At 42.1% G+C, this 20,407-nt stretch overlaps 1 protein-coding gene across 3 annotated transcripts in view; it reads left to right on the top strand.

Moving 5' to 3' along the window:
- LOC121090258 (glutathione S-transferase 3-like) overlaps positions 1-17,085 on the top strand; it is a 31,141-nt gene extending 14,056 nt beyond the window's left edge. Inside the window, exons 2-7 of one of the 3 annotated variants that reach the window (XM_040598605.1) lie at positions 7,614-7,720; positions 8,396-8,447; positions 12,008-12,140; positions 12,490-12,631; positions 13,655-13,786; positions 16,733-17,085. In XM_040598605.1, the coding sequence (XP_040454539.1) occupies positions 7,634-7,720; positions 8,396-8,447; positions 12,008-12,140; positions 12,490-12,631; positions 13,655-13,786; positions 16,733-16,855 (669 nt within the window). In that variant the 5' untranslated portion in view covers positions 7,614-7,633 and the 3' untranslated portion in view covers positions 16,856-17,085. Of the gene's footprint in view, positions 1-4,684; positions 4,740-7,613; positions 7,721-8,395; positions 8,448-12,007; positions 12,141-12,489; positions 12,632-13,654; positions 13,787-16,732 lie in introns of those variants that run through there. The other 2 variants (XM_040598606.1, XM_040598607.1) reach the window with 2 other exon arrangements.
- Positions 17,086-20,407: the final 3,322 nt, after the last annotated feature.

The raw sequence follows: 20,407 nt of genomic DNA on the forward strand, positions 1-20,407 counted from the left end.
GGATGGAGAGTGTGCTGGTATGAGATGGGGAAAGACCTTGTTGCTGCTTGATAGTTTGGAGAGTGCTGTGACAGGGCCATGGTACTTTCTTGCTAATAGCAATAGGCGCTAATATGAAGCAGTGCAGGGTTGAGGCTAGAGAACGTACATCTCCAGGATCCAGAGGTCATTTTTGTCCTACAAAAGGGATGGAGTTAGACTTCACTAGTTATATAGTGTCCTGGTTCCCCTTGAAGCAAGAGGGATGCCTCTTCAAGCCAGACTACTGAAGACACTGCAGTGTATAGGTTTCAGTCCTAAAGACTGATCTGTCTTTTCTGCTTTTTCCTGTGTAGAAGATCAGGAGTCTCCACATTCAGCAGTGAAACATAGCCCCGTGAACATTTTTCTAACATGAGTGTATTTACTGTATTTTACTTATTACAACTTCATTATCTTGTATGTAAAGACTGTTCACTGTTTCAATATGGTTCTCAAGCACATCAAAGCCTTCTTTTAATATTCCTGCTATGGCAAAGGCAGTTCAGTTCTCTGTATGCTTACATTCAATTTAACCTCCCACTGCGCAGACTGATGAAAAGAGGCTTATGTACAAGTGAGATGTTGCTTTTGTGGAGTGAGCACCGAGCCTATAGTCTCTAGTGCTGCTAACGAGCTGGGCAAGACGAACCAGATTCCTATTCCATTATCAAACTTGCACTGAAAACCTCTCCTTGAGAACAAGTGAACAAAAGCAAGTGGAGATTTGTATCTGACCCAGTGCACATATGACTAACCACGTATCTTTCCCTCCACTTCTAATGTATCTTATACCATACCTACTGTTTCTTCTGATCATTTTTTATTTGTAGTTTTTATGGAAATGTAGCAGCTAGTGTACATATGCAATTTATAAAACTGTCCAGGGATGCAGAAATAAACCTGAAATGTAGGTTTAGGTCATTAATATCTCCATCAACTCTGTACTGGAGCAAAACTGTAAAATGTTTTTTAATTCCTGTAAGCCTTTTTCCTCTTGAATCAAGCTACTTACCCATCTTTCATGTCTGTCAAACTTCTGTGGGTGGAAGTCCAGCAACTGATTGAAGCTATCCTGATGTAGAAGAGAAAGTGCCCTCCATTCCCTCAGAGTTGCCTTTTCTGTAAGTAATTAAATGAAATAGTAATATACCCATATTCATTGGAAGTTTTGAGGAAGAAAACTTAAAATGCACTCTTACGCAATGCAGAAGTAATAAAGTGAGCGTAGGGAAACACACCCAACAAAGTAAAATACGAAAAGAAGAAAATGAAAAAGCAAAGCTGAGAAATGCATGTGAGCAGTGAATTACAGTTCAATTTGTTAAAAAAAATGTTAGATAAAATTATTAGATATTTCTTATGCGTGAGGTCAAAGTAGGAGAGACGGAGAAGGACTCGTACTTCAGTGAAAACAAAAGTGTTTTATAATAGAAGAAATAAAACCTATTTCTCCCTGTCTAAGATGTATAAATAAGTCTGTTTTTATTTAAAAAAGAACCAAAACAAACAAAAAATGTTTTACAGAATAAGAGATTATATTAAATTTATTCAAGGGATCAATTTTAATATTTTTTATTGCAAAACTCCCTTTTTTACTGGGAAAAAAACCCAAATTGTTGTCTAGCTATATAGTTGGTCAACAGCAGATAAAAATAGGACTGCAATATCTGCTTTGCTTTTTTACACTCTCTTTTGAAAATAAAAGGATTATTTAAACCTAAGCTTAGATTATTATTAGTTGTAGTTGTAACAACACACAAACTGAGAGTCCTAGAAAGTTTCACAGCACACACCAGAGACCAAATAGGGGAAACATACACAAGTTTCTATCAAAAGATGAAGTCATTATGAGTTATTTAAGAAGAATATTTCACAATGAAATTTGTACTAAGTACAACTGTTTTCCAGTTGGCTTTGAAGCCTTGATATTGCCTGTCTTGCACCTATATAAATCATTCTTTTGATCGTGTTGAGATATTTATATTTGTATCAATAATGACTAGACAATCCAAATAACGTTCTGTAAACAGACACTCCATTTAAGCTCTCCCTGCCAGCAGCACAATGGGTGTAAATCAGAATTAGGATTACAGTGTTCAGACTTCTCCGTGCCAGTGGTGCAGGTAAGTGCCAAACAGCTCACAGAAATACGTGCGAGGGTCAATACAAGCTTGGTTAACTTTGTCGTTGGGTGTAAAGTAAACCAGTAAAGCTCCCAGGACAGAAACAGAGCAGTTGCTGAAGTTTTGCAGCAAGTCTAGGTTTGAGTGATGCATGACTTGTTCTAACTATTTATGTGGACTCTAATTTTTTATCACAATGGTGGTATGCTTCCGTTTAGGAGCTTGATAAGCAGCATGGGGAGGATCCTAACCGCCCTTGTTTAATTCCCTAGTGGCAATCAGTCATATAACCTGTCCTCGCCTCTGAGATGACACTGCTGGAAGCTGACATCAGGTGGTCCCCCAGGCCAGTTTAGTGGTTTGTGAGGACTGCAGGCAAGTACGTTCAAGAAGACTTTGGACTTGTTTAACCTACAGCACAATGAAGTGTGTCTGCAGAGCACAGTGGGAGCCTGACATACCAGGGCACTATTTAAGCTCTGCCTATGCCAATCCCAAGATCACTTAAGTGGCATCCGGGCTCCATGCCACCTGCCTGAATACTCACAGGTGTGGCTTAACAAATTATTAATAAAAGAAACTTCTTTTCTTTTCTACTCTAGAGGTTTACAGACCAGCTATTCAAGTTATAGATGATAGTAACCTCATTGATGCAATACCTTTAGATGTCAAGTCAAGGGAGCTTTACAGTTACATTATGAAAGGCTGTGCTGAAAGCAAAATAAAGAGAGGACAAGGGGGAAGGTTTCTGGCAAATAGGAGTGTGTGGAAGGGGAACAACAGTTAAAGTTGGATGTGGCCAAATTCAGAAAATCCAAAAAGGATCAGAATGCTTTTCTTGACCACTCTTCTCTAGGCATCAAATCAGAGACCTCTTCTTCCCCTTCTTCTTTGCCATCAAGCCTATTGCTGCCATTGGCAGCATTTGAGACTGCAGAAAAGACAAGGAGACAATGGTTACTTGCATGCTTTTCTGTGGTCACTGCTCCTGAACCAGCTTTTGCACTCAGGTATATGCTGTTATCAAAGACCTCAAAAGGAGGAATAGATTAATCTTGATTCAGTGCTGCCATCATGGACAAATATGCAAAAATGCTCCTTTCTTACTCAGCTGTCCTGTCCTGCATGTGCCACACTCCTACTGTAGCCGCATCTGCATTAGTGCTTTAGGCATATGGGGACCATTGGCTGGCACCGCTGCCAGCTAGCGTGATGCAGCACACATTTACACTACAGCCCTAGCTTCCAGAATAGGGTGCTGTACCCATCTGCCTGCTGGGAACAGTTCTGGGCCTATGCTGGACTTCCAACCCATACCTGGGGAATTTTCTGGGGGTGGTAACTGGCCTTGACATAGACACAGTACAGAAATGTACATTTAGTGTGGTGCTTTATTCAGTGAATGATGGACCTGAGAGAGTTAAAATTAGGCAAAGTATAAAGAAGCACCATGCAGTAAGTTTTTTTCTGACATCATCAACCTTTGAAGCATGTAAATTACAAATTTGTGAGAAGCCACTAGTGGAAATGCATCCTCTAGATGAGTCTGCCAGCAACTGCCAGGCAGAGAAACCATAACCAAACTCCAACTGTGGGGAAAAAAGAAAGTAGCAGCTTTGGAGGGATTTCCTCAAGGTAGTCACTAGAGATTTTTGTCCCGAGATTCCCCACCTTGAGATGCTGCGTTAGTACAGCCATGGCTTTAGACTGATAAACACAATTTTTGATGACAGCATGGGTTCTGTGAGCAGATTTTCAGATTAGCTGTGCTGACATCTGCTGCAGGGGTGTAAAGTGATGGCCAGCATCACAAACGGGTCTATGTTAGAGGTGAGAACCTGATCTTTGCCACCAAAAACCCATTTCCCATTCACACCCACTTTCAGTTTTCATATTTTCCCCTGAAATGTCTGTAACAAATCTGAAGCAGTTACTTTTCATGGAAACAGGGTAGGAAAATCATAGTTCATTTCATGTCTAACTGAGCATTAGCCACATACACTCAATTTCCAAAATTAATGCTGTTGCCTTAAGACATGGGGTGATTAGTGACATAAACTACTCATCTATTTTTTATACCAACTTTAAGTTTGACACCAGCAAACTGTACTTCTAAGTAATTGAACATTGTTATCCTATACTTTGGGTATCTTTTCTGTGGAAATAAAAACCTGGGTTGCTGTTAAATAGTGAAATATGCCTAGAAATGTCAGAAGTTAGTCTTTAAATGGTTACTATTACCCTAAAAATGACCCAGAAAAATCTGTAATTTTCTTAGTATATTAAAGTGTCTCGCTCTAGTATTTGGGTAAAAAGCTCCAGTAATTCCAAGACAGTAGTTTGGATAGATGGCTACTGTAGAAACTATGAGGCTACCCCCATGGCATAGTCAAATCGGCAAACTGAAAAAGAAAGTCTCTGCCTTGGATGGCAATTTTCAGAGACATATGTCTTTAAGCTGGATAGTGCCAGCTTAACAGCCATGGGAGATTCTCTCTCTAATTGGGTATAGCTGGAAACTCCCCCAAGCTCCAAAGTTTAATCACCCGGAGGGAACCTGCCTGTGCTGGGTGGAAGCTGAGTTGAGGCCAGAAGGTAAGTACTAACTTAAAAGTTCCTTTTTCTTAAAGCATTTGAGCAACTGTTTATAGTGAAGTGACTTCCAAATGTATTAGGGCATCTACTGGGGTAATGTAGATTCTCTGCTCTCTTTAGTTCGTGTGCCAGGTATACTAAGCGTGGTCTCAATAGTTACTCACCAGCTAGAAGCTGCAATAGAGAGAGAGCAAGAGAAAGAAATTTTTTAACCAGGGCATGAATCCTGCAGTGCAGTTCAGAGCTGAGCAAGGTAGCTATGAAACTGCTCCTAAAAAGGCTTGAGTTTGTTTTTAGTACCTGCTCATGGTAGATTTTGAATGGTTTTAACATTGTTTTCAGATAAACACTGTTCCTCTTGTTGGAGAATGTAACTCAGGTGTTCTGTACTTCTGTTATAAAAATTGTAACTTATGTGGAGAGTCCCAATGGCCTTTTTCAGCTGAGGCAAACAGTGAGGAATGGGTGTCAGTTATACAAGATTCCTTGGCTACCAATAATTCATCAATATATTGTATCAAAAACATAACATTTTTTTTAACACAACATCCTGCAAATCTCTTGCTAGAATTTTAGAAAAATAGTGGAGAACCAAGTGAAGTTCTGGGGGAGCCTTGTCTATGTTAGCTGTACCTTTCCCCAAATAAATGCAAAAAGGCATTGAGAGTCTAGATGAATAAGTATACTGATTTAAGGTAGAAAAAGTTGTCCTGTCTCTGGTAAGTCAAGGGTTGTGTCTGCCCACCTTTAGGGAATCTCAGGTGTCAGTAGTCACATAGGAATGGGCAACTAAACTGAGCCTTCAGGGCACTCCTCAGGTCCAGACCCAGGCACTGAAATGTCGCAGTCTTAATGTGAGCTACCTGTGTCAAGTCTGTATAGTCAATGGAGATACACTCAGTGGACCAGAAGATTGAGGAGACTTTACCAAAAACCAAGGGTTTTTTTCTGTGTTAGAAGCTTAAGGCAACTAAAATCTACTTACATCTGACAGACTTATTCTTAAAAAAAAAAAAAGGTAGCTGATGACAGGTTTTTATTCTCTATTTCTCATTATTCTTCTCACATAATATAATGCCATATAGAATTTCTTATTCATGTAAAATGATAATATGATACCTACCTAAGGCTTTTCACTCTATTTTTGTTCTACAAACAATAGATAAATTGTCCAGTAATTTAAAATTTTAACTTTCATATTCTTGGTATTGAAGTCTTTGGCTTTTCTTGTTAAAGGAAAAGTCTTATTTACTGTAAGTTTCTGCACATTACAAGTTCAGGCAATGTGTGTTGAAATGATGTGGGTGTGATGTATCTAGAAAGTATGTTTTGAACTATACAGATAAGCTGCAGTGCCATATAGTGAAAGCTAATCACACAACATGCAGAAACTATTAAAACCATTGTCCTAGAGGCAAAACATTGTGATTAGCAACAGCTATTTGCACTTTAAAACTGGAGGTGATCATTTTTCCCTTTATTGTGTATTTGGATTATATTGTCTAAATTACCCAAAATATCCCTATTTATTGTGATGACATGACTTGGTTCTTACCAGAAATGTTCAAGGGAGAACTCTCAATCTGATTGTTCTTTAAAATCAGGTTTTGGCAAAATATGTTCCAAATGTACTTTATTTTCCATATGCTTACAAAGCATTGTGACTTGAAGAAAACACATAACTGGACCATACTGAATCTCATTCGAATGGGAAACATCATGTGGATGCAGATTGTGACAGACATGATGTTGTGCCCTTGGCTTTTAACTCTGAGAAAACTGGGCTCATCTGTAAAAATATTTTCTTAAATCAGGCACTCGGGTTTCTGAGTCATTGGAACATGATTAGGATACCCATTTTAAAGCATTTTTCTCCCCATCATTCGTGTATGATAGTAACATCTTAGTGAAGGGGGAATAGTAGTCCTTTCTTTCTTTTTTTTTTTTTTTTTTTTTTTTTTTTTAAGCAATCAGGGTAATGAAGCACAGAGAAATTAAGGCCTTGATTTGCAAACACTTTTATTCGTGTCAGCACAAGTACTCCAGCTCGTTCCTACGTATGAAACAGCTCAACACAGACACGCTGTCTCTGCCAGGAGCTCTGTTGCTCATGGTGCAGAGAGGTGCTGTTACAGCAAGCTTCAGACAGCCTCCGATGTGCCCACCCCCTGGGCACGCAGGTCCCTGGTGCCCTAGGGGATACTTTTGGGGGGCACCTGAAGCAACGCAGCTAGATTCAGATCTACGTTCCAGGCTCTGAGGGACACCTCAAGGCTGCCATAAGCAGCAATGAAACAGGCTGTAGCCATTCAATAGGACTGCCAAGGAAGCTCAGCCTGTTTCATGGAACAAAGGGAAGATTAACAATTCATTTGCCCCTAAATGAGGAAAGAAGCTGCAAAATGTGCTCCCACATCTGGCAAACAAAGCTAGACTATTTCAGCCTTCTAGTACAACATGTTTTGTTGTCTTCTCTTCATCTTTTCAATGAGGATGAGGGCAAGGAGGGTGAGTGAATAACTTCCCTGAGGATGTGGTAGACTTTTTGGTGGCTTCGTATAATTGTGTTAAAATACAGCAAGGTTCTCCCTGTAGCTTGGGATTCATGCCACATGTTTAAACATGTCTGTGTTTGCTTATAATCATACCAAGCCTCTGTACGAGCACTGGGGAAGGCTTTACAGATCTGCGCATCTTTCCTTTCCTAGCACAGCCTGTAGTGTCACTGGCCCATCTCTCATCTTCTGTTTTAAACCAGACGGAGTTTAAACATCAGCAGGCATAGTGAGAATAAAAAAGGCGCTCTCTCACATCAAAATAATGGTACTTTACACCAGTTTTATGAGATGCTGTTTTCTGCTTCATATTTTTCAGGGAACCGGGAGCTCAGAAGCATGTCAGGGAAGCCTAGGCTTACCTACCTTAATGGAAGGGGGCGAATGGAGACCATACGATGGCTGCTGGCAGCAGCTGGTGTGGAGGTTAGTTGACTACAGTGTTCCACACTGGTGTTTCCAACTGGCCTCAGCAAGGCACAATTTAACATGCACATAGAGGATAAATGGCTGCAAGGGGGTGACTAAAGTAATTTGGCCAGTGGCACTGCATGTTTGTAACGACTTTGTTTGGTGTTAATACTTTGGGTGCAAACACAGTGGAGCTTGGAGTTTATTAGAGCTAGTATCAGTTCCATGAAGCAATTAATCATATTGGGGATTTACTTAAAGGTCCTTAATTAGTCTGAGGTTTCCGCTGTGCAAAACCACCTTAACTCAGTCTTACTCTGCCTGCAGTTGCACTGTGTGTAAACAAAAGAGCTTTGTTGACTTGCATGCCCTGGGGTGGGGTTAGAAATAGTTGCTTTACCTCGTGCTTCCCTTGGCACTAGCTATAACCCGTCTCCCTCCTCTAGATGTCCCCACACTTAGGTTGTTTTTGAATCAGTGCTGAGGCAGAAGCGGCCAGGACCTTCTGCTCCTCCCCATCTGTGAGGACACATGGGGGATCCTCGGGACATCTGTGGCCAAACAGCGCAGTTGAAGATGCAGCCCACTATCTTTTGCTTGGTTCGACCCTTCTGCATACGGTTATGTGTAGTCACTTGCAGAAGAAAAATGTAAAATACAGCAGTGTAACACTTGTGTCTCCTTTTCCAGTTTGAGGAAAATTTTTTGGAAACAAGAGAACAGTATGAAAAGTTAATCAAAGGTAAGAATCCTAACATCTGAGGGTTAGCACCTCAGAAAATTGCTCCAATTTAGCTAAATTTGTGGTTTAAAATTATTTTATTTAAACCAGTGCAAACTTCCAGGTGCACACCTAGAATACTGAAATGCTGGGTTTGAGTAACCTGTTGGTTCCAGTGCCAAACAAATCCTATAAGCTAAAAGCCATAGCTTCTGTGACTCATTTATTGTATCACATTAAACAGGAGCAGCAAATATACCTATTTAATGGAACTTAATTATGTATGCTGTTGAACTGTTAGCATGGTTCCTGGCGCATTTTTGGTCCAGGGTGAATAGCACTCCCCAAAGCAATTCCTAGGCATCATTTGGGAGTTGTCCCAGGCCAAGGGCCATTTCCAAGTTGTCATTTAGATGTGACCGCCATGCTCTATAGGCAGAGAGCACTGCATAGAATGAAGATGGCCACTCTTTTTGCCAGCTGGCCTGAGCTCTTGTTGAGATGACTAGAACAGATAGACGTACCTATATGTTGGTTCTGAACCTCAGTGAGATAAGCCTCTAAATGAAAGGCTGACATAGCATCAAAATCCCCAGGAAAGTGTTTTCCTTTGTGCTAGGCTGTCTGCAAACACACTAGTGACAGTCCTAAGCAGGACAAGCCTGAGCTGTGAAGCTTCTGCCAGTTAAAAAACAGGGACCCAGCAGGGAGACCTGTGGAAAGTCTGACATGGTCAAACCAGCAAGCCACAAAGGCTTCATGTCAGCCGTGGGAGTGAGACCAGTTCCCAAACACCAGTGCATATCCACAGCCACTGCCCTTGATATTTGGCTAGACCAAATGCCTCTGCAGCCACCCTAGAAGGAGAAGACCTTGCTGCCAGGGTGGAGAAGGAGTTGGGACTATGAGGAGCACTACAGAGTGCACCTGCCCTACAGTTTTCCTGCTGCCCAGGAGATCTAAGAGAAACCTCATCGCAGGCTGAGCTTGTGAAATCATGCTGGGAGACTTGGGAGAGGACTTGGCTGCATTCTGGCTGCTTGGTCAGAAAGGACAAGCTGTGTTTAAAGAAATTCTGACAGAAAAATTAATATTAAATATATATATTTTGTTTTTTTTAAAAAAGGGTATAATGAAGAGCAGAATTAAAATAGCAGGTCCAGCTGTCTGGGAAACTGATGTGGGAGAGCAGTGCAGTGTAAAGATACCAGGTATAGCTCTAAGTGTGATAGTTTAGATACTGAAAGCCCAAATCTGAATTTGCTTCACAGGGCTAATTAATCCAGACCAAGTGGTACAATCCTGGATACAGCATCCAAGCTTATCCATACTCAGAGAGAAGAACTAAATGGTGATGAAAGGGATAGGGAGGTTTTATAAAGAAGGTCAAGGGCTTTTTTATATATAGAGAGAGAGATTAAGATAGTGAGAACTCAAAGAAAAATGTGGGATTTAATATGATGGGTTTAAGAAAGACAAACTAGTTAGTCATCTTGATAAAGCAACCTCTGGAATGCTGCCGGTCCTGCAGGGCAGGTCTGAACACAGAATAACCCCACATTACCTCTTCCTTCCAAAATGCTTTTTGTTAGCTTATTTTGTGTTTAAACACCAGCACATTGTTAGAATGGTCCAGATGTGACTTCAGCAGGTGCCAGCTGATGATCTTCTAAGCAATGCCCCAGCAGTGTCCAGGATGAAGCCTGGGACAGGGGCTGTTCCCAACAGGCAGCTTGCTGACAGACAGCTGTTTTGGAGGCCTGGAGAATTAAATCGCATCAGCCTGGCCAGACCTGTACCTTGTTGGCCTGAGAGATTACTAGCTTGGCTCAATCTGTATAGCCACAGGTTGCCCAGGTTGCTACCTGAATATCAACAAAGTCTGCTGGTAATTGATGAAAAGTAGGTCTAAATGATTGGTTTTTAAGGTATGTTCCACAGAACACCTTGTGACAGCACAATCCCGTCTGTAAAACCACTGGCAAACTGCTTTTAATCCTGCATATATATTCTGTGCAGTGGTTATGTGAAGTGGTTCTCACTGCAAAGCAAGGAGAAGCGGTCCACTGCTGGTCATAAGAGAGAAATCCCTCTTTTCTGTAGATAAGAAACAAACCATGCATTCAGTTCATTCACATTTGCTGGATCACTTTTTGTCAGGGGCCAGAAAGTGAGATTTTATTGTTTCACATCTTCCTGCTGAAAAAGTTCCCTTGCAGAACTGTTAGTTTTCCCATTCTACTTTGTTTCTGCTAGATAGATATCAAGCTGCACAGGTGTGTCCTGGAAAGACATGAAGACACATGATCTTTCAGTGAATGTTTACAAGAAAAAAAGGCTATTCATTGCTGCAGATGGAACGACTCTTTGAATTTAAACTGTAAATTAATAATATAGAATGAATGAAGAATGTTTATTAATTCTAGACTAGCAAAGTATTTTAATAGCTCTGTGGAGCTATTGAACAATGCAAACAGATGTGTCTGTTAAAATGAACTTTTACACCTGAAAGGAGGACGCATTGAACAGATTAAAACAAATTATTAACTTTGAGCAATGCAAAGTGACAGCTGCCTAGTTGGATTTCGAATGTTGCTGTGATTTGAACAGGGCGGGATTGTTCTCTGGATGCCCTTAATGTGTAAATGAAGGAGGGAGTATCGCCAAAGACCATGAAAGAATCCAGCAGAAAACTGGTCTAGAAAAGGCTGACTTTGCTATTCTGAATCTCGTCAGCCTAGCTCTCAGAGCTGCCTCACTGAAGGCTTCCACAAATGCTCCTACCAGCACCAGGAGAAAATAAGACTATGAAGACGTATCTAAATAGGTCTGAATTGTTGTGGAATGACAGTGAGGATAGGCCTGTAATGAAAATCTATGTGTACTCTCAAACTTTTGTTCCTGGGGGGATTGTTAAAACTTAAACAGCAACTCCTGTTAGAGTCCCTGCCTTCAACTCTGTAGTTTAGAATCATAGAATCATTTAGGTTGGAAAAGACCTTTGAGATAACTAAGTTCAGCCATTTACCCAGGACTGCCAAGCTGGAGAGCTTCACAATGTTTAAGTGGCCTGACCTCTTCTGTTATCCTGGTAGCTCACCCTTGCTGCAGTACTACCCCTCTCGTTCTTTCTACTCATGTGTGTATGTCTGTGACAGGGAACTGATCTGCATTCAAAATAATTGGATTTTTTTTTTTTAAGTTCAGATTTAACACAGACCTTTATTCTCCTCCAGTCCCTTGGGTTGAAAGTGCTGGCTCAGGCTTTTCCTGCCAGCATGAGGCAGGGTCCAGAAGCCCAAAGGAGCAAGCAGTGCCAGCTCCCATCAGCCAGTGAAGCTCTGGCAATGCTGTAAAGCAAGGGGCCCAGTGCACTGTAATGACCTAGCTACAAAAGCGTGGTGCAAGCTAGTCCATATTTGATCTTTCCCATAATGTTAGTTTACCGCATGGAGTTTTACGGTAGGGCAAGATATCAATAATCTGCTACACTGCAAAGAAATGTGCTTAGTCTCTTGCTCTCCTGTAAAGATAGCAGTCTAGGAAGAACTAACAAGCTTTCCCTCAACTTTCCACCCTAGATGGAGTCCTGATGTTCCAGCAAGTGCCCCTGGTTGAGATCGATGGAATGAAGATGGTGCAGACCAGAGCCATCCTCAGCTACATAGCAGGGAAATACAATCTCTATGGGAAAGACTTGAAGGAGAGAGCCCTGTACTGTAACACCTCCTTTCACTTAATGAGCAATCTGTTATTTGATAGCTGCATTATATATAACAAAGTAAATCCTGTAAATCCAGTAGAAAGGCATGATAAAGGCTAACACAATAAAAAGCAAGGATTCTAGCCTTTGCTTAGGTTTTAGCAGAAACACTGCTTCTGAAATGCTGCTGAACAGAAACAGGCTTTTAGTCCTTTAAAAAATATTTAGCTTATGTTTCGTTTTGGCTGTGAAAATTGGCACTATGGTGGGGATACAAAATTCGTCTACGTAGTTTTAGTCAATTGGAAAACAGATGAAATAACTTCTGTGTTCTTTTCTACTGTCTCCCCCCACCAATAGGATTGACATGTATGTGGAAGGAATAACAGATCTGATGCAAATGATTTTGATGTTTCCTTTCTCTCCACCTGAGGCAAAGGAGAAAAATCTTCACTCAATTAAGGACAGGGCAACTAACAGGTACTTTCCAGTCTTTGAAAAGGTAAGTGACAGTAAGTATGTGTCTATAAAACTTGTTTTGCAAATTATCAGAAGTTTCCCCAAAATAAGAATGTGCTTGTAGTGCACGTCAGTTCCAAATCCCCAGCTTTCTTGGCTCTCCCAAAGGGAAACACACAGCACATTTTCTTTATTTGTTGACTTGTGTTGTCAGGGCTGTGGTATTTGAACATCTACAAAGTCGTATGTTCTCAGCTATGCAGTAAAACTTTCCACTAAAGTAAAAGCAAGCAGGTATGATTTCTTTTTTGCTTGAGGGGATAGTTCCACACTTACCTTTGTTTAGAGCACATCTCTCTGCTATACTTAATTTCAGTTGGAACATTTTCATTAGACAAATGCAAAAATTGCTTGCAAATACATCAGGTGGAGAGATTAGGAGTATTTTAGTAGAACATAGATTTCTGCACATCCCACTTTCAAAAACAACAAACAAAGCCCATGTGACTTGGGCATCTGGAAACATTTCTTACTTTTGTAATGTTCATCTACTGTTGATGGAAAACAATAATAAAGGCTGAACATCCTAGAAGTTCTTACAATAATTTATTCCCAAAGGCAGGGATTTGCTTTGGTTAGCTATTGTAATTCTGTATTTCTAAGTTTGCTTCCCTGGTATCAACATGGGACATAAATTTCAATGAAATATCTGAATGGCAGTTTTAGAAGTTCTCCAAGTTACTTGTTAGTTTCTCCAATATCTCTATGTTTAATTCTATGACTGTTAACTAATCTACTTAAGCGTATAGTTTTGTCCCTGTTCCCAGTGCCTATTATCATTCACCATTACTAAGTGACCAAAGTTTGCAGCCTATGTATTACAATAGTTCAGATTTCTTCCCAACAATAATGAAGTGATTTAGGCTCATAGCTTCCAGCTGGAAACTCCACCCTGAAATATCAGATATAGTTGCTGTTCAGCTCTACAGCTGTGCTGTGAGACTTAGCTGCCAGAGATCACATGTCCCATTCTCATCTGCAGCCCACATTCTCTTGTATTCTACAGGTTTTAAAACAACATGGCCAAGACTTTCTTGTGGGCAACAAATTCAGCTGGGCAGATGTTCAGCTAATTGAAGCCATTTTAGCAGTGGAGGAGAAAATACCTGCTGTGCTGTCGGGGTTTCCTCAGTTGCAGGTAATGTTGTTATGGAGCATGCCTGTGTTCAGGAGCTAGAGGGCAATCCTAAAGTGATCATCTCTTCATGCTATGTAAATCACGAGTGTGGGCAATTTGAGGAACAGTCACTATCACATGTATGCTTAACATCAAGCACAAGAGGGAATTGATTTAGCTGGTTTGTTGTAAGGCACTGTGCTCCTGATGAACTCTGTTCAGGTATGCCTATATACCTCATATACCTGAGTGGTATATGCCTTCTCAATGGAAATAAATTAATGTCATCCTAAGGGAATCACTGACCTAAGCTGCCCTGTTTTCATTTTCCTGCTTCCTGCCAGTAGATGCTATCTAACGCCAGGTAACAAATGCTGTCTGTGGTACAGATTGACATGTTACAATAAGGTACAGTGTGCCATTTTTTGTACTGGCTGGTATTACAATTTTGGGATCCCAGTAACCTCACTTCACTTCTGCCTTCTACAAACTGAAGCCTTAGTATCGACACAGTTAGCTGTCAGTAATCAGCTTGATACAATTGAAGAGGAATTCTCTGCCTTTGTCACATACAAAGTCTGAAACTAAGCAGAAGTGAGGCACTTCTGCTGTGAGCCTTGACCAGAAATCAGAAGCATGCAGCATGCTATAGAGCATGGTGCGTGGGAGAGCCTGGGGCATGACCTGCAGGAGTCATTAAGTATTGAGATGCAGTGGACCCAAGTAGCCTGTGACTGGAAAGAAGCAGATAGTGTTCATTAGCCCTCTCATGTGCCTGTAATCAAGGTAATAAAGCAGTGTAGGCAATGCAAATTTGGGTTGAGGATGCAAGGCTTGAGGTCATGCGTCTTTGTGCTTACAGACAGTTAATTTAAGGGGTGTACTCAAAGACTTTGCCTTTATTCCCTTCAACAAAACAAACAACAAAAAAAACCCCAACAACAACCAACAGTTCAGCATCAGACTATCACAGTTAGGTTTTCTGCATGGAACTGATGAGGAAAAGGGCTTTGACGGTCTTTTTCTAATTACTTTTACAAAAATTTTTAGATCTCAACCCCAACAGTTTAAGCCTGAATTTAGTGTGAAAGAATGAGGCACTTTAGCCACAAAGTGAGCAGTTACCTGTGTCAGGTTTTATCGCATAAGCAGTTTTGCAGCCTTGGGTAATTCTTGTCTCTAACTCCCGTCTTCTAGCAAGATACCATAGCCACTAGGCATGGGCACAGTTACGTTGAAGCCGTGCCTGGAATTATGGAGGGATTCCTTTACTGCTGGAAGGGAAAATGTTTCTAAAAGTGGTGGCTACTTATTTTATTTTTCTTGCTCCTTCTTGTATTTCCCCCTTATCCTTCCAGCAAGGAAAAGGGAATTAAGTTCATACATCTGCCAGCAAGAACTGGCTGTTGCTCTGTAAAGCTTTTCTCCCTTAGCCCCGCTGTTAGAAGGTTCTTGTGCATCTAAGGTTGCTCAGCTAACCATGGGGTCTCCAGCTGGCTGCAATCTGCATCAGTGAGTCTTTCTGACTGCACGATGAGATGTTTCAGGATCCTCAGTTGCCTTAACACAGGCATCTCTTGCCACCTGAGATGCCTAGCTCTTCCTTAATCCTAGTCCTAGCCTACAGCCACCGCTCCAGAAGGAAATAGTTCTTCCTGAGGGGCTCTGTTATATCTGCTAGCCCTATATAGATATTTTGGCTACTGTAGGCTACAACACAGCATCAGAAGCCTCTACTGGACAACTGAGTTGAGCCAAGGATGCCTTCAGTCATTTCACCTTCAGCCGCGCAATCCTAGAAATGCTGGGACAGTGGGACAACAGTGGGCATACTAGACACAGAGCTCATCATTTTACTACATAATGTAATTCTGTTCAACTTATGCATCAATGACCTGGATGAAGTGACAAAAGTGTACCCTCAGCAAGTTTGCTGGTGATACAGAACTGGGAGGAGTGGCTTATACACCAGAGAAGGACCTGGGAGTTCTGGTGGACAGCAAGGTGGCCATGAGCCAGCAGTGTGCCCTGGTGGCCCAGAAGGCCAGTGGGACCCTGGGGTGCATCAGGAGGAGTGTGGCCAGCAGGTGGAGGGAGGTGATCCTGCCCCTCTGCTCTGCCCCGGTGAGGCCACATCTGGGGTGCTGTGGCCAGTGCTGGGCTGCCCAGCTCAAGAGAGACTGGGAACTGCTGGAGAGGGCCCAGCGGAGGGCTACACAGATGATGAGGGGACTGGAGCATCTCCCTTATGAGGAAAGACTGCGAGAGCTGGGCCTGTGCCTGGGGAAGAGAAGACTGAGAGGGGATCTTATGAATGTCTGCAGTTAAGGGCAAGTGTCCAGGAGGATGGGGCCGGGCTCTTTTCAGTGGTGCCCAGCGACAAGACAAAGGGCAACAGACACAAACTGTAACACTAGAAGTTCCTTCTGAATATGAGGAAGAACTTCTTTCCCTTGAGGGTGACAGAGCACTGGAAGAGGCTTCCCAGAGAGCCAGAGAGGTTGTGGAGTCTCCTTCTCTGGAGACATTCAAAACCCATTCTGTGATTCTGTAGTAAAAATGTAAATCATGTTAACATATATAATTGTTTGCCCACATAGCGGTTTGCAACATCAGAACCAGCAAAGAAAGAAAAAAGGCTCACAAGCTGGGTCAGTGTATTTGTACCTTCAAATCTAGTCCCTGGTGCTCCCAGACACTGAATTTTTGCCTTCAGTTTCTTTCACACAGCAGAGATTTAGATATTGTCTGCTCCAATGCTGCCTTCGTTGGTAAGAACAGGCTTTTTGCAGCAGCAAGGTCCTCCTCCTCTTGGACAGAAGACGACTGTGTAGATGGCAAGAAATCTGAATGAATGTTAGGGTCTCTTCTAGCAGCAGGGGGGAAGCAGTTGTTCTGTGCAGGGAGCGCTGTTTGCTACTGAAGTAGCTGGAATTTCTCTCTTACTCTGTTGTTTTCGTTTTTTAGGCTTTTAAAATAAGAATGAGCAATATGCCTACAATTAAGAAGTTCCTGCAGCCTGGCAGCCCAAGGAAACCCCCACCAGATGAATCTTATGTTGAAACTGTGTTGAAGATTTTTAAGAAATGAATGCCTTCTACCTTCATTGAGACTCAAAATGCTGAAAAAAACCCCCAAACTCAGAAGCTCAAACCAAAGGAAGTAGGAAGCTCAGTAAATTGTTACTGTTGCAGTTAAAAGCAATGGTTAAAAAAAAAAAAAAGCCCCAAAATGGAAATAAAGCATTCTGATTACCCTGGCAATGTGACAGTAGATTTGTCTTTATTGATATCAAATGCTTAGTAAAACATGAAAACAAAGGAGTGTGGGAGCAAAGAATTATTTGTACAGTAGAGAATTTATTCATTTGGAAAAAAAACAATGCAGTGTTAGTGTTGTCAGAATGTAGCTTGTTGAAGAATATACTTTCTGGATGAAAATAGGTTCAGTATAAGAGCTATGGAAGAGAAGAAAGAGAAGAAGACTCACTGAATCACTTCTTTAAAGAAGTAGACTTGTTTCAAGAGCAGTTTTGGTAAGTACTTACATTATTTTTATATTTTGTGTATTGTGTGAGTGAAACTTCTAATTTAGTCATGGTTTCATCTGTTGTTACCAAAGCCAAATCTCTTTCGTTTCTTACACTTCCTAGGTCTTGCCTAGGAACCAGCTCTTATAATGTTCCATTATTTTCTTCCTCTGATTCTTCCAAGCACCTTAGTTTGTTGTTCCCAGTGCACTGGATTCTGCACCTTTTTACATGATAAACCTTTTCAAAGGATGGGGAGGGCAGAGCCACATCCTCAAACAGATGAGCACTCGGGTTCAATGTTTGTTCATGCTTCTTTCTGTGCATTCATCTGCCAATCTGGGGACCCTCAGCTGCCTCCTAGCCCCAGTTCTGGACACCAATGGCCAGCTACATCTTCTTCCTAGTAAAACAAGTAGCACCAGGCTCCATTTCCTGGCTCTGAGGAAATTAGATTATAATACCCACTATTAAATAATTCATGCTATTAAACTCTCTTATTACCCAATGTTGTGTGACCACATCCAAGCAGCTTGTTGCAGCTGGGCCCTGGATTGGACTGGGCGAGAGTAGCAGGTGCAGACCAATAAGCCCTGAGCGAGCCAACATCAATTCAGTAACATAGATGGCATCTTCCAGTGCCCGTGACCTGGCACTGCCTCGTGTTTGATGTGATCTTTGGAGAGGTCCAGAGCGCAAAACCTGAGCCTGAGCTGCCACTTTGCACAGAGTGAAATGATGGCAGCCTAGGGGTGCTACTGCTTTGGCGGCACAGTGGGGCACCACCTGCCCTTCTGGCCATGTGCTGGGACCAGTGACACCAACATGGCCACAGCTCCTCGCAGCAAGGCCTGTCTGCAGCGGTGAAGGCGATTCACAGAGTGGCAATGGGGAAGGGAGGAGTGGGGTCACAGAGCAGCAGAGGTTTCATGGCTAGAACAGCTCAGGTGCATTAAAGGTGTAATAAAGTCGCCCAATTTCTCTTCCCAGTCTCTCCTTGTGCAGGAAAATTCACTAATCATTTAGTGAGCTGTGCTCATTATCTCTATCCTGAAAAACTATTTAAGGTTTCTTGGAAAGTGACTTTGGTGCAATGTGAGCAAGGAAGAATGTGCCACACAAAAGGCTCCCAGGTCTGATGTCAGAGTCGGCTGAGGCTGAAGGGAGCAATGGATCTGCCCTGCTTTCACCCTGGATCTCTGCTCCAAATACGGAGCCACTGGGCTCAGCAATGGCAGCCGTTGTGGATGGCATCGGCACCTGGATCCACAGGACTGTCAGTCCTGTTTGGTGGGGACTACCTAACCCTCTGGGAGTCACAGGAGGTCTTGGAAAGATCTCTAGAGATGGCTCCTTACATAGCCGGTTTGCCAGCACATGAGATCTGTGCTGGCCTGCCTCACCCTCGCCAGGTGCCCTGAGCCATCATTCCCCAGGCCACCCAAGTGCTCAGCTTGGAGATACCAGCCTCCCCGTGCCACCCACGCTGTTGGCGCTTTGTCTCTTCCTGGTTCTGTAGTAAGTGAAAGCAGCAGGTCTCAAGCAGTTGCTGGAAGAAGTTGCTTTTGCTGTAAAATCCCGAAGGTGGAGAAGTACCCGAACTTATTTGTTAATGGCTGGCAATGCCATAGGTGAACCGCGTGTGTAGCTGCTGGGCAGCAGTGCAACCTGCCTGCTTGTGTCACCAGGCACCTCTGCGCTGTCCCAAGAAGAAAGCCACTGCATATCTGCCTGTGCAGGAACACCACCTTCCTAGTAGCTGCCACCACAGTTACGTACATCTCCGTGCCATCTGTGCGGCTGCTACCTCTCCATGCTGAGCAACAAGGTGGGCTTTGAATGTGGAACAGGAATTCCTGTGAGCTGGTTGGTACATCACTTGCTTACATACCTGTAAAAGGTCAAAATGTAGCCAATGTTGCCATCTTTAAATTAAGGCCTATGGGTGAATTGGATTTCTTAAGATCTCTCTGCAAAGTTTTCCTTGCAAAACTGATTATTTTTCTTCATAAATTGTTTCAAACCTTGTGTATGATCTTACTAACATTTCATGTGCAGGTTACAAATATATTATCTGTTGAGAAGGAAGCATTGTGGAAGAAACACGTAATCTGTTTTGCAGACTCAGGTAAAGCAGAGGTGGTTTATTTCTATAGCTGTGGGACAGAATACAGAGCAACAGAGTTTCAGCTTCTGTTGATTTAAAAAAGAAAATATTAGGGCTTTTATACATTTACAGTAGGCAATAACTGCCTTGTGAAGGGGCCTGATGTGGCAGAGCAACATCTGCATAGAAGTAAACTTGTTCCAGCAGATGTCAGTAATCAAATCTGATGCTTAATACTGCCATTACAAAACTGTAGAAAAAAGGAAATTAGAAAAAAAAATATAGGAAAAGGAACCTGGTAGGGAGAAAGCAGAAGAACAATCTTCCTTTTCAGATTGCTTGCTCTCCAGTATTCCCCCACACCTCTCCTGTGCAGCAGACTACAAAAGAACAATTAATTATTTCTGTTGGGATGCAACTAGGCGAAATGGGGTTTACAACTGAATATGCTCTGCATTTTGTCAGAGGCAACCTACTCTTTTACGACTATGTCCAATACAATTGTGTAGCTTTTTGACTATGACCTGCAAACGCTGAAACTCATCTTTATTCACCTAACGGCAAGTGTGTGCTTATGCACTTAACTCAGGGAGTGAGTGCTAGCAAGCTGTGGACTCAAGTGCACCTTTGTGCTTTAAGCATAAACAGAACAGAAGCAGAAAATATATTTATGGTGGTTATCCACATATGTGTGTAAGTTAAGGCCCTCCTGTAAAATTTTATTACTTTTGTAACCAGGATGTAAAGAAAAAAAAAAAAAGGTGCATCCCTTACTGTTGTCAAGCTTTTAGGCAAGCTAAACTAGAGAGTAAGTGTAAGGGTGCAGGAAAAATGCTAGTGTACCCTATTTGCAGCTTAACCCTGTAAGAGTTATAAAAAACTGTTAAAAACAACCGCATTTCCCACTGGTATAGGACACACATTGGCTTAAACTGTAGGGGCAGAGAACACAAGCAGTTTAACAAGCCATATGGCATGTTCCAGGCTCCACGGAGCAAGAAGGCTG

The sequence above is a fragment of the Falco naumanni genome, chromosome 6 (assembly GCF_017639655.2).
Source record: "Falco naumanni isolate bFalNau1 chromosome 6, bFalNau1.pat, whole genome shotgun sequence".
In the NCBI taxonomy this organism is placed as follows: Eukaryota; Metazoa; Chordata; class Aves; order Falconiformes; family Falconidae; genus Falco; species Falco naumanni.